At 44.5% G+C, this 13,881-nt stretch overlaps 1 protein-coding gene across 2 annotated transcripts; it reads right to left on the bottom strand.

Moving 5' to 3' along the window:
* Window positions 1–5,608: 5,608 nt before the first annotated feature.
* On the bottom strand, window positions 5,609–13,628 carry TSN (translin). 2 transcript variants are annotated; one of them, XM_027082571.1, is made up of 6 exons: window positions 13,406–13,628; window positions 12,137–12,230; window positions 11,004–11,100; window positions 9,269–9,384; window positions 8,226–8,305; window positions 5,609–7,590 (listed from the first exon to the last, which is right to left on the bottom strand). In XM_027082571.1, exons 1-6 carry the CDS (start codon window positions 13,469–13,471, stop codon window positions 7,357–7,359), a joined length of 687 nt encoding a protein of 228 aa, XP_026938372.1. In that variant the 5' UTR covers window positions 13,472–13,628; the 3' UTR covers window positions 5,609–7,356. The 2 variants fall into 2 exon arrangements, with proteins under 2 accessions (XP_026938372.1, XP_026938373.1); XM_027082572.1 differs by lacking the exon at window positions 8,226–8,305 and having other exon boundaries at window positions 13,406–13,598.
* Between the last annotated feature and the right edge of the window lie 253 nt (window positions 13,629–13,881).

A 13,881-nucleotide genomic window follows, 5' to 3' on the forward strand; every position in this document is an offset into this window, starting at 1 on the left:
CAAAGTGTTTACATAACCCCTGTCACACCTTTGATTGCACAACAGGTGATATGATCTATTCTCTCCTGCCAGTGGGTATAAAATAAAAGAGGATTAAAGTCAAAGTTCTTCTGGAATCAGCTCAAAGAATGCTCATGCCAGTCCTATTCCCTTTTCTTTGTCCTTCTTCAGTGAGGGTATTTGGGAAGTACTCATTATGCCAGACTGTTTGGTGACGCAAGGCAGGCCACAGCCAGTGACCCCGGTGCCCATGTGGCCAGTTCTGTTAAGCAAGATGAAGGCGTGGCCTTGTCCTTGATGGAGTGGGGCCCTGCAGGTTAGGCGTGGAAGGCTCACCAGCCTCACAAACCTCCCTGCCGGCGACCCTGCTGATGCCCACCTCCAGGACCGGTCCCGGAAGACTGACGGCCAACCTCTGCTGGGCACCATTGAAGAAAGCCTGGGTCCATCCCTCTGATCCCCGTCTTTCTTTTGGGGATTTGAAGGTTAACTTTTTTTTTGCAGGCTCAGCGGCCATGGCTCACGGGCCCAGCCACTCCGCGGCATGTGGGATCTTCCCGGACCGGGGCACGAACCCGTGTCCCCTGCATCGGCAGGCGGACTCTCAACCGCTGCGCCACCAGGGAAGCCGAAGGTTAACTTTTGATGCAAAAATATGAAGCCTTAAAGTTGATTGATCTTTCTCTTTTTTAATACTGACTATGGGTCTTTGTCTTAATTGTGTCAACTCTAGGTCTAATGAAATAGCTTCTGATTAAAGTAGAAGGGCCCAGGCCACAGACTGCTCCCAAAACAACCCCTGAATGATTTAAACAATCTTGCTGTCTTCCCCCAGAAAGCAAAAACAAACACTGTACCCTTTGTATTTCCCAAAATATGGGAATGAAAAAACTCTGGCTTCACTTCAAGGTCAGGGTGAGCAAAACGTTCATCACTGGAAGGTCTGACCACAGGGACGCCGCAGAGGAGGCTGAAGGCGAGTCTTTCCTGACCTCTGGCCAGAGCTGGCTGGCAGGTCCAGCTGGCACATCTAGACTGCGAGGCCAGCGTTCTGTCACCAAAACACACAGCTGAAATGGAGGAACGCAGGCCTCTAGCCAGAGCAGATGGCTATGGGTAAATGTTAATTCATATTAAATGACACCAGACGATCATAGTCACTGATGTAAGGGACAGGGTAAACAAGGGAAAAAATGACAAAGGACGTAACTAACAAGCCCAACTTTGTCTGAGGATTCTACTTATTTTCACGGTTTTATTCCTTCCCCATTCATGAGAACTCCACCCTCAGGACCTAATCACCTCCCACAGCCCCACCTCCAAATACCATTCAATCAGGGATTAGGCTTCAATATACGAATCTGGGGGGAGACAGAAACATTCAGCCCTCTGCCCCCAACTCCAATCAGTGAGCAACTGTACTCAATTCTTTCTCCACAGGGTACTTCACGTGCATCTTACCCCATCATGCTCGTCATCAGCTACCCAAGCTGACTGACCCTTATAACCTCAAAGACAGCAAGAGCCTCTCACAGGTCTGCCTGCCTTCGGTCTCCCCCCACTGGTAACATGACACAGCCAGGATTCAGAACTATGGCTGGCTGACCCCAAAGCCGCTCCCTCTCTTCAAAAAACCCTAACGTCCTCCAATGCCCCATTCAAAGTCCCAAGTCTACCAATCCAACCTTGCCAGACCGTCCCCTCCATTCAAACGGTGACATCCCCACCCCCATTAAATGGCTGATACATTTCTGCTTTGGTTTCAATTATTCTGCCCACCCAACAATGACCTTCTCTAGTTCCAGGCTTACCTAAATCCTATCTCTTTCATGAATCAGTTCAATTATACCTCCTAAATTCCCACAGCAATCATTCACAAGTTATTTAGCAATTAAGTACTATTATTATGACATCTTATCTATTATCATCTTGAATATTTTTCCCCCCTCAGGCCACGCAGCACAGCATGTGGGATCTTAGTTCCCTGACCAGGGATCCCCTGCATTGGAGGTGCAGTCTTAACGACTGGATCGCCAGGAAAGTCCCTAACATCTTGAATTTTAGCTTGGAGTAGGGAATCCTCATAGATTGCTGATGGGAGAACATACTGGCAGTTCCTTAAAAAGCTACACATAAAATTACCATTTTTACCATAGACTTCTAGGTATCTATCCAAAAGAAATGGAAATACCCACTCCACTCACACACAGACTTGCACAAGAATGTTCCTAAGAGCCAAAAAGTAGAAACTTAAATCTTCATCATCTGATGAATGGATAAAACGTGGAATATCCATACAACGGAATATTATGCAGGAATAAAAAGGAACAAGCTACTAACGTGAAGGAGCCCTAAAAGTATTATGCTAAGTGAAAAGACACAAGGGACCATATACTGTATCATCCCATTTGTGTGAAGTATCCAGAAAAGGCAAATTTATAGAGAAGCAAAGTAGACTAGTGGTTGCCTGGGGCTGGGAGTGGGAACAGGGATCTTCTGGGGAGATAAAAACGTTCTCAAATGGGTTTATGTGATTTTTGCACCACCTGGTAAATCAAATCACTGAACTGTACACTTGATATGAGTCCACTTTATATGTAAAATGTATTTCAATAAATCTGTTAAAGTTTTTTTTTAATTATAGTAGGCGCTCAAATATTAGCAGAGTAACTAACCTTACTTGTTTATATATTTTCTCACCACCCTCGCCCCTGCAACTTGACCCTAATCTTGAGGGCAAGACCAAGTCTCCCACGTACTGTACTGATTTTCAATACAAGTTGCACCTAACCCAAACCTATACACACACTGTGTTCACAACCACTTGTGGATGTGATTTTTGCCTTGTCAGGCTATGGAGTGGGTGATGCCATCAGGAGAGAAATGGTGTCTGTGGATAGACAGGCAGAATAACCGTGTCTGAATCCCAGCAGCTCCTCCGCTTCCTAGCTGTGAACTCAGGGCACTGCCCGCTGCGAGCCCATTCTCCAGGCCCAAAATGGGAAAAACTATGGTAGCTACCTCGTAAGATTGTTCTGAGGATGACATGAGATGATCTGGAGAAAACGTTTAGCGCGGTGCTTGGAACATGTAACAGCTCATTGCACGTCGACTTCAAACACACAAACCCAACCACAAATGCACACACACCAGAGGAATCTCTTTAAACAGGAAACAACCTTCAACAACAGAGGGTACGACTACAGATGACCCACCCCTCTACTTCTCATCTACCAGGCGAGGGGCCCTGGGATGTCTCTTCTCCCTTCCAAGCCCACTGAAATTCATCTGTGACCAGAAATACTATTAATCGTCGAACAGGAGGAACTCGACAGTGCCCACGATTTTCATCATTTAGTTTGTCTGACTCTCCATCCTCTCTCATCCTACAAGGTGGGATTTCACTTCCTGGCTCCCTCGGTGTGAGCAGGGCCACACATCCAGTTCTAACCAACGAACGTTGAGAGGAAGTGACGTGTCACTTCCAAACCAGAGCGTGTGTCTGTACAAGACTCTCCCGGAGGAACTAATAAGCGGCCCAGCTGCGGCTGCACTGTCAGCTACGTGACGCCAACATGGGGTGGGGGACCTGAAATGGTCGGGGAGGATGAGCGGGAAATAAACCTGCTCTATGTCGTTTTGCGTCACCCAGCCTCGCCTGACAAAGTCACAAGGCTCTCAGGCTGTGAAACTGTACATTTTATAGTGTTTTCTTTTTTAATTTATTTATTTTTGGCTGCGTTGGGTCTTCATTGCTGCGCGTGGGCTTTCTCTAGTTGTGGCGAGTGGGGGCAACTCTTTGGTGCAGTGTGTGGGCTTCTCATTGCAGTGGCTTCTCTTGTTGTGGCTCGCGGGCTCTAGAGCACAGGCTCAGTAGTTGTGGCACATGGGCTTAGTTGCTGTGCGGCATGTGGGATCTTCCCGGACCAGGGCTCGAACCCATGTCCCCTGCATTGGCAGGCGAATTCTTAACCTCTGTGCCACCAGGGAAGCCCTGAAATTGTACATTTTAAATCTCACCTAAAAAAACCTTCCTGGGACTTCCCTGGTGGTCCAATGGTAAAGAATCTGCCTTCCAATGCAGGGGACATGGGCCCAAGCCCTGGTCAGGGAACTAACATCCCACATGCCGCAGGGCAACTAAGCCCGTGCACCACAACTGTTGAGCTTGCCCGCCTCAAGTAGAGAGCCTGCGTGCCGCAAACTACAGAGCCCACGCGCCCTGGACCCTGCGCGCCACAACTAGAGAGAGAAACCCCCTCACGCCACAACTAGAGAGAAGCTCACGCTCCACAACAAAAGATCCTGCACGCCTCAACAAAGCGCCTGCGTGCTGCAACTAAGACCCGATGCAGCCAAAAATAAATAAAATAAATTCTAAAAATAAATAAACAAACCTTCCAAAGACCCTTCATTCCCCTGGCTTCTGTGCCGAGGCACTCTCCCTGTTCTGTCAGCCTCTCTGACCACTCCTGGTGGCTCCACTCCCTCCCTCTCCCCCGCTGGTAACCAGGGCTCTGTCCTCAGCCCAGAGGCTTCTCAATCCACACGCCCTCCAGGGAGATCCCACCCGCTCTCCCGATTCATCTACCACACATACGCTAACGCCACCCCCATTTCCCTCACACCCGAAGTCCTGCTGGGCACCTCAGCCAGCTGCTCCGCAAGCACCCTCAGTCCCACACGTCCAAAAGCAAGCACACTGTCTGCCCAGCCGCCTCGAGCCACGCGTTTCCCCCTACGAGCCTCACGTTGGCTAGCGGCACCTGAGCCTCCTGGAGGCTTCCAGACCAGAAACCTGACAGTTAGGCTGGATGCCTCCGTCTCCTTCACGCCTTCCTCATTCAGCCAACCATCCCAGTCAGTTTCACCTCCCTTACATGTTATTGTATGGGGGGAAGGGTGACGGTTTGTTTTTATTTGTTTAATGCTTATTACAGTGACTAAGAAACTGGTTCAGGCTCAGGGAGAATCTTATTCTGGTGTGAGGTATGACAGTGATGTGCTACCTGGGACAAACAGTTCGGTCTAGACCAAGAAAGAAGAAAGCTACAACTTCTGAGCGCACAATCATGAAACGATGGCAGGAGCAGCCTGCATATCCAAATCATCCCTTTAGCCACTTGCTCAAGTCAAGGTCTCAGAACACAGCCAAAGGAGCTTTTGGTCTTTATTAAATTCTCTTAAGCATCACTCGTTGTTCAAGTTTAAGACAGGGCAAATCCTTTCTAGCATTTATGGGGCTCTCATCTTCTCCTCATAAATATATCTAAAAAGAAAGCATCCACTAACTCATCTCTATTTTCTCTAACCTGCTTGATTTTCTAAAGTTGGAAAAAGCAATCTTGGTGTCCCGGAACCAGAGCCAAGGCTTCTCAACATCTTCGGTTAAAATACCAGTTATTTCCCAAGCAGGGGAGAGCACAGCAACATTACCTACGCTTTACAGTACACAGCTCAGTGGCTGCTGTCTTTTGGCTACTCTACCACACAGCAGAGTGGGCTCATCACCCCAGTGTTCTTCAGCCTCAAAAACCATTCAGAACTTACTGCCCATGTAGAAGAGTTCTCATGGCAGCACACTAAGTGACAAAAAGACCAAAAACAAAAAAGAAAAGAAAGAAACTGTTTTTATTGCTTTACAACAAGCCGGCAACACACACAACAGAATAATCATACACGTGACACTTGTACATCCCCGAACGGAGTATAAAACCAGAATGTGCTCCTCCACTTAAAACGTTATTTGTGAACAGTGAAATCCACCACTTCTGCCGAGAACTTTACTGTTCTCAAGCAGAATTGATACTTAAAGAGGCAAAGAAAGCTATGATCAAACTTACTGCATATGTCTGATCATGGAATTCAAAGCCTTTTATGCTCAGTCCAGGCAGTGCTGTTACTGCACATTTGAGGTGACCATCCTAGGCACTTTAAGACTCTATATCATTTTTCTTTCCAAATTCTTCTGCAGAAAGAGCTGTCAAGAAAATTGTTCTAAAATGCAACTATGCATAGCAATTTATGTCTCATTTCTACTTCTTTCCTCATGATGGAAAATTTGATCAGTCCTTAACTCAGCCTGATAACAGCTCTGATGGCCATGCCAGATATCCTACTGTACAAACAGGAAGCCCAAACCCGTATTAGGCATGAGAGGGTGACACTTCTAAATACTTCCTATTATTCTGGACACACTGGCACCTTCCCTTCAGTGAGCTCCAAGATGCTGTGGATTAAGTCACCATTTTAATAATATCTCAACAGCAAAATTACATGGCAAGTACTACCTGAAAATTAGGAGGGGGGCGGTGCCAATGAGATACATGTGACTTGCCCAAAACTGTAAAACCTGACTGTTGGAATAATCAACAACCTGAGAGAATTACTTACTCAAAAAAACATGACCAAATCAGCTAATTTTTTTGTTTGTTTGTTTTTTAATTCAAGGTTTTCTCTTACTTCCAGACAAAGCACAGCATTCTTCAGTCAGAACATCACCAGTCAGGGTGTTGAGAATTAACTCCGCTGAGTGGCTTTACACTCCCAGACCTAGCAGTCTACCTGGCTATTAGGTAAAAAGTTTCATAGCTCTGAAGTACATCATATGAAATGTTAGTTCAAGATGTGTGTGGACGCAATGTTTACCTGCTGCAACAGCAGAATGTTAAGGCAACATCAGAACACAGAGGTGTTTTAAAACACTACCCCTATCCCCACCTGGTAAGCAGAGCCAGATGATGTTACTCAATCCTTAATACAAAAATGTCCCCAAATAATCTGCTGAACTTGACTTTGCAGTTTAATCTTTGATATTTTGATGGCAGTGAGAGAGAACCCTGGGGCTATACTTCCCTTGCAAAAAAATTCAACATCTGATTTACTCAGAAGGTTTAAAATGAGGAAGGAAAATATAAAATAACTTGTCCTTCGCTTGGCAACCATCCTTTTGAGTTAACTATTTTTATACGGTATCCAGGGCATACCTGGGTATGGATGGCTAATTTGGATATAGAAAACATCAAGGGTCACTCCTGGAAGAATCACAAACAAGACAGTAAAGCTCTCCATCAGTACATCGACAGCATCAGGGTAAGCAAGAAAAGAACTTTACCAAGAGCTTGGCATTTACACTTTTTGACAGAACTGAAATACACTGAGTTACAGAGCAAATTCACTGAAACGACAAAGAAAACTCTGTCCTTGTAAAGGCTATTCTTTCACCCCCAAAAAAAGTGTTTCAACTCTGATACACCACACAACCGGTTAAGAAAATGAAGCGCGGTGTTTAGCAATGGGCATCCTAACGACCGTGAGAGGCGCCGGGCTGGGGTCAGCGGGGCGCGCGGAGAGCCCCTACTTCTCCACACAGGCCGCCGCCGTCTCCTTGTTGAAGCCACGGATGGAGAGGTCGTAGACCACCTCCTCCACTTTCTTCACGTCATACTTCAGGCCGTCGTAGCGCTTCCGCAGGGAGTCGTTTTTGAGGTTGAGGAGGCGGAAGCCGGAATCCAGCTCGTTGATGAAGGTGGAGATGTGTAGGGGCCGGGAATAGTCTCCAGCAGTCACGCTGTTGACCGACAGTCTCGACTGCGGGACAGAGAAGCAGGGATGTCACAGCAGGGCTCCTCCTCCTGGCCGCGGCCACAAGGCCCGTGGGCCGCAACACGTCTCCATACTGCCCCTCATAATTCCAGTTCTGACAACTGCTTGATCTTACTAACTTACTTAATAACTTAAGAAATCATTGGCCTTTTGTTGGAGTTTCTGTGGCCTCCAACTTTTCATAAATATGAATAGGTTATAGTGAACACCTTTATAACAGCTTTTTCTCTTCTTTTGAATTACTTTTATAGGATAATTTCTCAGGAGATGAAGGAGATAAAGGCAAGAATAATTTATACAGTTATATAGTTAAATTGTTCCCCCAGACAATTATATGAATTAATGCAGTCACCAGGAATATATGCCTCACCACTACTTTGAAAGGAGGTATTCTCATCTTCTAAAAATGCACACAATAGTTAAGTGTGCACAGCCACCTCATCGTCTGAACCGCTATCCCAGCAAAACCTAACACACACAGTACACAGTCAATGACTACCCTGTGACCGACAGGTGGCTTAGAAAAGAACAAGGCTTCTGAATTTTTGTACCCATTTTAAAAAACTGACAATGAAGTGGAAAAGTCAAAAGAGCAAATGACAAATCACTAAGCTTCTTACCAGTTCACTAGCAAGAATGAGAACTCCTGAGAGATAATCTTCTACATCCAGGTGAAATCCCTTCTCCCGATCTGGCTCAACTAGAAAATATAACAAAGACAAGGTCGTGATGGAAATACAACTTACACCTAAAAATTTTTTAAACTACAGACACACACACATGCACACATGTGTAATTTCTCTCAAAGTGAAAAAAGGAACAAGTCCTTCAAAACTATCTTTTGAATGTGGACATATCCTTGGCACTGTGGACTTTTCATGCTCTCAAGCAGAATTCAATCTTTCCTTCCATTCTTCTTTCAAAATATAATACCACCAAAGGGCTTTCCTGGTGTCACAGTGGCTAAGAATCTGCCTGCCAATGCAGGGCACATGGGTTCGAGCCCTGGTCCAGGAAGATCCCCCATGCCGCGGAGCAACTAAGCCCAAGCACCGCAACTACTGAGCCCCCGCACCTAGAGCCCATGCTCCGCAACAAGAGAAACCACCGCAATGAGAAGCCCGCGCACCACAATAAAGAGCAGCCCCCGCTCGCCGCAAGTAGAGAAAGCCCACGTGCAGCAATGAAGACCCAACGCAGCCAAAAATAATAAATAAATTTTCAACCAAAAAAAATAATAATAATAATACCACCAAAAATATATGTTATGTCTGAGAATACCTTTGTTTTTAGAAGTGCATGCTGAAGCACTGAAATGACAAGTCATGGTCTCTACACCCAGCTTTCAAACGGTTCACACGTGCCCCCAAGGCACACACAGTAAGAGACTAAGCAGATGGGCCAAAATGTGAACAAGTAGAGGATCTAAGTGAGGGGTACACAGGGGTTCACTGCACTGTTCTTTCAACTTCTCTGTAGGCTTGACGTTTTTAAAAACTCAAAGGAACGTCCAAGTACAAAGAGCAAGCCACTACATATTTTTAGTTTTTCTGTTTCCAAGTAACCCGTTTTCCATTTAGCTCTCATTTGTTTCCATAAATAGAAAGTCCCCCCGCCAAAACCTCAGCTGGCCCTGCAGGTAGACACGCCTGCGGACACTCACTGCCAAGGATCTCCGTGACCGCCTCTCGAGTCACCAGGGTCTCCGACTCCAAGTACACGACGAAGGCTGCCAAGAAGACCAGGCGCTGTAGCACAAATCTCCAGTGCTCGTGAAACCTGCAGCGAGCGTGAGGCACCAGCGTCACAAAGACAGAACGGGGGCAGCCATGGCCAGACACGTGAGGAGTGGGGCCATTTTCAAATAAAACTTATAAAACGTGTAAGAGCAATGTGACATTTAAGTATATGAGATGGATTCAGCGTAAGTACACTGGACTGGATTTGCCAGTCCAAATTTATAACAATTACTTACTATAATTTTAATGAATGAGAAGCATGGTCCAATTTTAAGAGCAACTGTGCTTTAGAAGTTTAATCAGTAAATACAATAACACTGCTCTGAGAAAAATAAATGTGGGCGAATGAAGATTGATGAGAGCCACAACTGTACATCAGCCTCAGCACCTGACTGTGTTATTCTCTGAACTGAGTGCAGGGTATCAAGAAACTCCTGATTCACACACATAGGAAATAACTACCATTTGCAGTCACTAAACAGGTGAACTTAAAACCTTGGGATACTGCAGTTAAACCAAGCTAGGAGCCTGAAAAAGAAATAGAAATTTTACAACCCCTAGATATTTATGCTATGCCTCCTGATTTTCAAATGTGGCAACAAATTCAAAACCTTCTTTCAACAAAACCCAGGCCAAACAAAACATTCTGTGGTCCAAATCAGCCAGAGGGCAGCCTGTGTGTGAACTCCAAACACCATGGTCTCTAAAGACCCTGCCAGTTCTATTGTCCTACTTCTCTAAGCATCAGTTATTACCTTACAGCAGGGGTCAGCAAACCTTTTCTGTGATTGAGGCTTTGTGGGTCACTTTCAGTCTCTGTCACATACTCTTGTTTGTTTTCTTTTTCTTAACAACTCTTTAAAATATAAATATATTTATATAAAATATAAAAGGCCACAGTAGTTTGCGGGCCCCTACCTTTAAAGAATCTTGTGAGGTTATACTATCCACTCCCCACATACATGTCCTAACTATTCCTTGCCTATAACGTGTCTTAAAAGAACATCTTCTCTAGTGAGAAAGCAAGTGTAAGTAGAAAAGTTTAGGTTCCTATTTACTATATTTCATCAACACTCAGTTTTTCCCAGTTTAACATCTATGAAATCATGATGTATTGTACAATCTACATTTCACAATTATGATTAACAACAAATTTTTTCCCTAGTGGTATGAAAAATAACATTGTATCTTAAAATTAATAGTGTTGTACATTCAAGGAGATATGGCATATTACCCACATATGTCACTTGGCAGTGAAATTCGATATTCAGTATATTTATACACACACATACACTGCCACTTAATCCCATAACCTTAACAGCAAAGATAGGGTTCATCCAACTTCACAAGTAACTTGAATATACTAAAAAGATATTCTCTATTTTGACCTTCACACAATACATATTTTCTTTTTAATTACCTTTTCATTGCAAAAATTATACATGTTCCTTAAGAAAATTTTGAAAGTAAAACGGAGAAAAAAATAAAATCAACAATTTTGTCACCATTAAAATACCACCACTATTAACAGTTCCTTTTCCTTTCTGTTGCTTCTCCTAAGTAGAAGGATTTTTACCGAAGCAATCATTTTAGTACATATAATTTTTCTCTTGCCTTTTTTTACTTAACGTTATAAAAGATGTTAGTTGTCTTACAAACCTGTAATACTGTTCAGCAGGAAACTTGGTCTTCAAAGACGTCAGATGTGTTTTTACTGTACCAAAATGTTCTCGAGCTTTCAAACACCTCTTTGGAACTGATCACAAAAAGATAATCAAACATAATAATGACAGACTGAGCAGATTTCAAATACACTTCTTGCTTAACAATCTATGTAGTCTACCTGGAAATTTTTTTAAAATCTCATGACCAAATGTAGGGTATGCAGCTCTGCTTTCAATCTGGCTCTCAAAATTTCATATCTAGCTTCCCTACTAAAAAATAAACAAACAAAAAATTGCTAAAAGGGAATATGTTGGGTAACATACTGGTAAACTATCATAAATAACCTCATCTTTAAGCTGCCTTTCCTAGTCAGTCCCCAAAGGATGCCTAAAATTGGACTGCTTCTCCCATATTTGGTCAAAAGGCAGCTTTATAATTATTCTCAATCAGGCTGACCAACTCTGTATCACCTAGAAAAATGACTTGCCCCTGACACCTGTTAATTACATCATTATATCATTATCTTTCTGAAACTATATTTCAGGTCTCTCAGTTGTGCTGACTACATCTTACAATGGAGGTTCCATGTCTAAACTTCTCATACTTGATACCCAAAGAAGAACTGACTGTAAACACATTGACAACATTTTACACTGGCCATTTCATTATCTACAAATGCATATTAAATTATTTTCAATGACTGAAAGATTGGGTTTAAGAAAAAGAGCCAGACAAAAGTTGCTAGATACACAAGACAGCTATGAAACTACCACAATTATCATCAGTATAACTCTATCACAGGAGAAAACATTCCTATTTCCACCTACGTGAAACTAGAAAATCAGCTATGAAACTACCACAATTATCATCAGTATAACTCTATCACAGGAGAAAACATTCCTATTTCCACCTACGTGAAACTAGAATATCAAAATACACAGAATTCTGGAAACCTGTAAAATGATCAACTCACCCACTTCACCAATTTTTACTCACCATAAAGCATGAGAGACATTTTTCAGAGTAAATAATACAGATTTGATATGTCTTCTGGATGTAAATTAACTCTTTAAATGAGAGATCGATAAATTGGATAAAAACCTTCAAAATCAAAACAAAGAACTTACTGTCCTGAAACCCAGCACCCTGATGGACCCCTTGCAGTAGCGTTAAAATCTCTCGAGCTGTTTGTTCTAAACTCTGTACAACTTTTCGGATTTCCTAGAAAGAATTAAAGATGAAAATATCAAATAAATCCAACATAATCATTATATTATCATAGCCTCAAACCAAATATACTAAATAGCATATTTGATCTATGACACCTTCACGTAGATTCAAAACACTAGCAACCTTTACAAGGACATGAATGGTGCACAAAATATCCAGATTTGAATTCTGACTTTTCCACTTACTTCCTCTGTGAGACCTTCAGGAAGTCACTAAAAAGCCTTAGATTCCTGATATAGACTTCAAAGGCTAATTGCCACCCACTCACCCAAAATATCCCACTCCAACACTAAAGGAGATGAGGCACCCACACGTAAACCAACAAGAGAAGAATGAAACGCAATACAAGGATCGAGTATTTTTCACTCATTCATTTTACAAATATTCACTGAGCACATTTTTAGGCACTGTGTAACTACTGAGGAACCAAGCAGGCAGTCCCTTCCTTCCTTTAGAGTCTAACGGGGGAGGCGTTTAAAAAATAACCATCACACAATTTTTTTTAATGGTAACGTACTACTAGAAGTAAACATAACAGGGTAAAAAATTATTTACATTTTGACATCAAGGAGGTGAACACGAGATAACCAGGAAAAGAGTGGGAAAGTAGTGCATTCCGGGAAAAGCAAGCAGTACATGCAAAAGTCCTGAGGCAGGAAGCTATTTGGGGAACTAGAGGAATAAAAGGGAGGTAAACTGAGCATAACACACAACGGAAGAAGGCGTAAAATGAGACTGGAGAGAGAGAGCTGTGAGCCACAGTAGTCTGGATTTTTATCCTACGTGGAATGAGAAGCCATAGGAGAGTTTTAAAGAGAATGGCACACATGCTTTTAAGACACCAATAAACAAACACAACAAACACGTGTCGTCTGAGTCCCAAGCGCTAACTGAGGCTTCGACATAATCATACGCTAAAAAGGAGGAAAACTGACACCCAAATGAGGTAGGTGATGCCAAGGAACCGAGCCCCGAACACAGGGAACCAGGACCTGGCAGCAGAATCGGGGGCCGGGGGAGGGAAGTGCCCTGAGCCAAAACAAGACGGGAGCAACCCACCCCCGGAGGCTTCCCCACCGCTCGAATCTGAGCGACGGAGGAGGGCCGGGCGTCGCGGCCCAGCTAGGCAAGGAGAGGGAAAGGGGATGGGGAGAGAGGGGGCTCGCCTCTCGGATGTCCTGCTCGGCAGCCAAAAAGCCCTGCAGCTCCACGAAGATCTCGCTCACAGACATGGCGCCGGCCGCACGAGTGTCAGCCAGGGCGGCGAGGGTGGCCAGCCGAGTTCGTTCGGGAGACAACCGGCGCCGTCAGTCACAACGCCCGCCACCACCGCGGCCGCGTCCACCGGGCCCTGCGCTGGGGCTGTCGCTGGGGTCCTCCCAGGCCCACGGCGCGCAGAAGGCCGGGCTGTCCGCCGCTCTGCCTGAGGCGCTGCCCGGAAGGCATAGCAAGGTGGGCCGGGCTCTTCCGACAGGCATCACCGAAAACAGCCCGGGAAGGGGTCCTCGGACCACGTGGGCCTGAGGGCTGGGGCTTGGGTTTAGAGGTGTGGGGCATCCCGCTATTAGCTCGTGAAATCCACCCCCGTGTCTTGTTGGGTGTTTGGTGCCAGGAGCCCTACACGATGCCAAAATCTGAGGAT

This window comes from Aethalodelphis obliquidens, unplaced genomic scaffold (assembly GCF_003676395.1).
Source record: "Aethalodelphis obliquidens isolate GAN/ISIS:26980383/991018 unplaced genomic scaffold, ASM367639v1 scaffold47, whole genome shotgun sequence".
Classification (NCBI taxonomy): domain Eukaryota; kingdom Metazoa; phylum Chordata; class Mammalia; order Artiodactyla; family Delphinidae; genus Aethalodelphis; species Aethalodelphis obliquidens.

Excerpts from the sequence above, each read along its gene's own strand:
- TSN (XM_027082571.1), bottom strand. The coding sequence starts at position 13,471 with ATGTCTGTGAGCGAGATCTTCGTGGAGCTGCAGGGCTTTTTGGCTGCC. Across the intron at positions 11,101-12,136 it reads GGGTGCTGGGTTTCAGGACA|TTCCAAAGAGGTGTTTGAAA; the intron begins GTAAGTTCTTTG and ends TTTTGTGATCAG. Across the intron at positions 8,306-9,268 it reads GGTCACGGAGATCCTTGGCA|TTGAGCCAGATCGGGAGAAG; the intron begins GTGAGTGTCCGC and ends TATATTTTCTAG.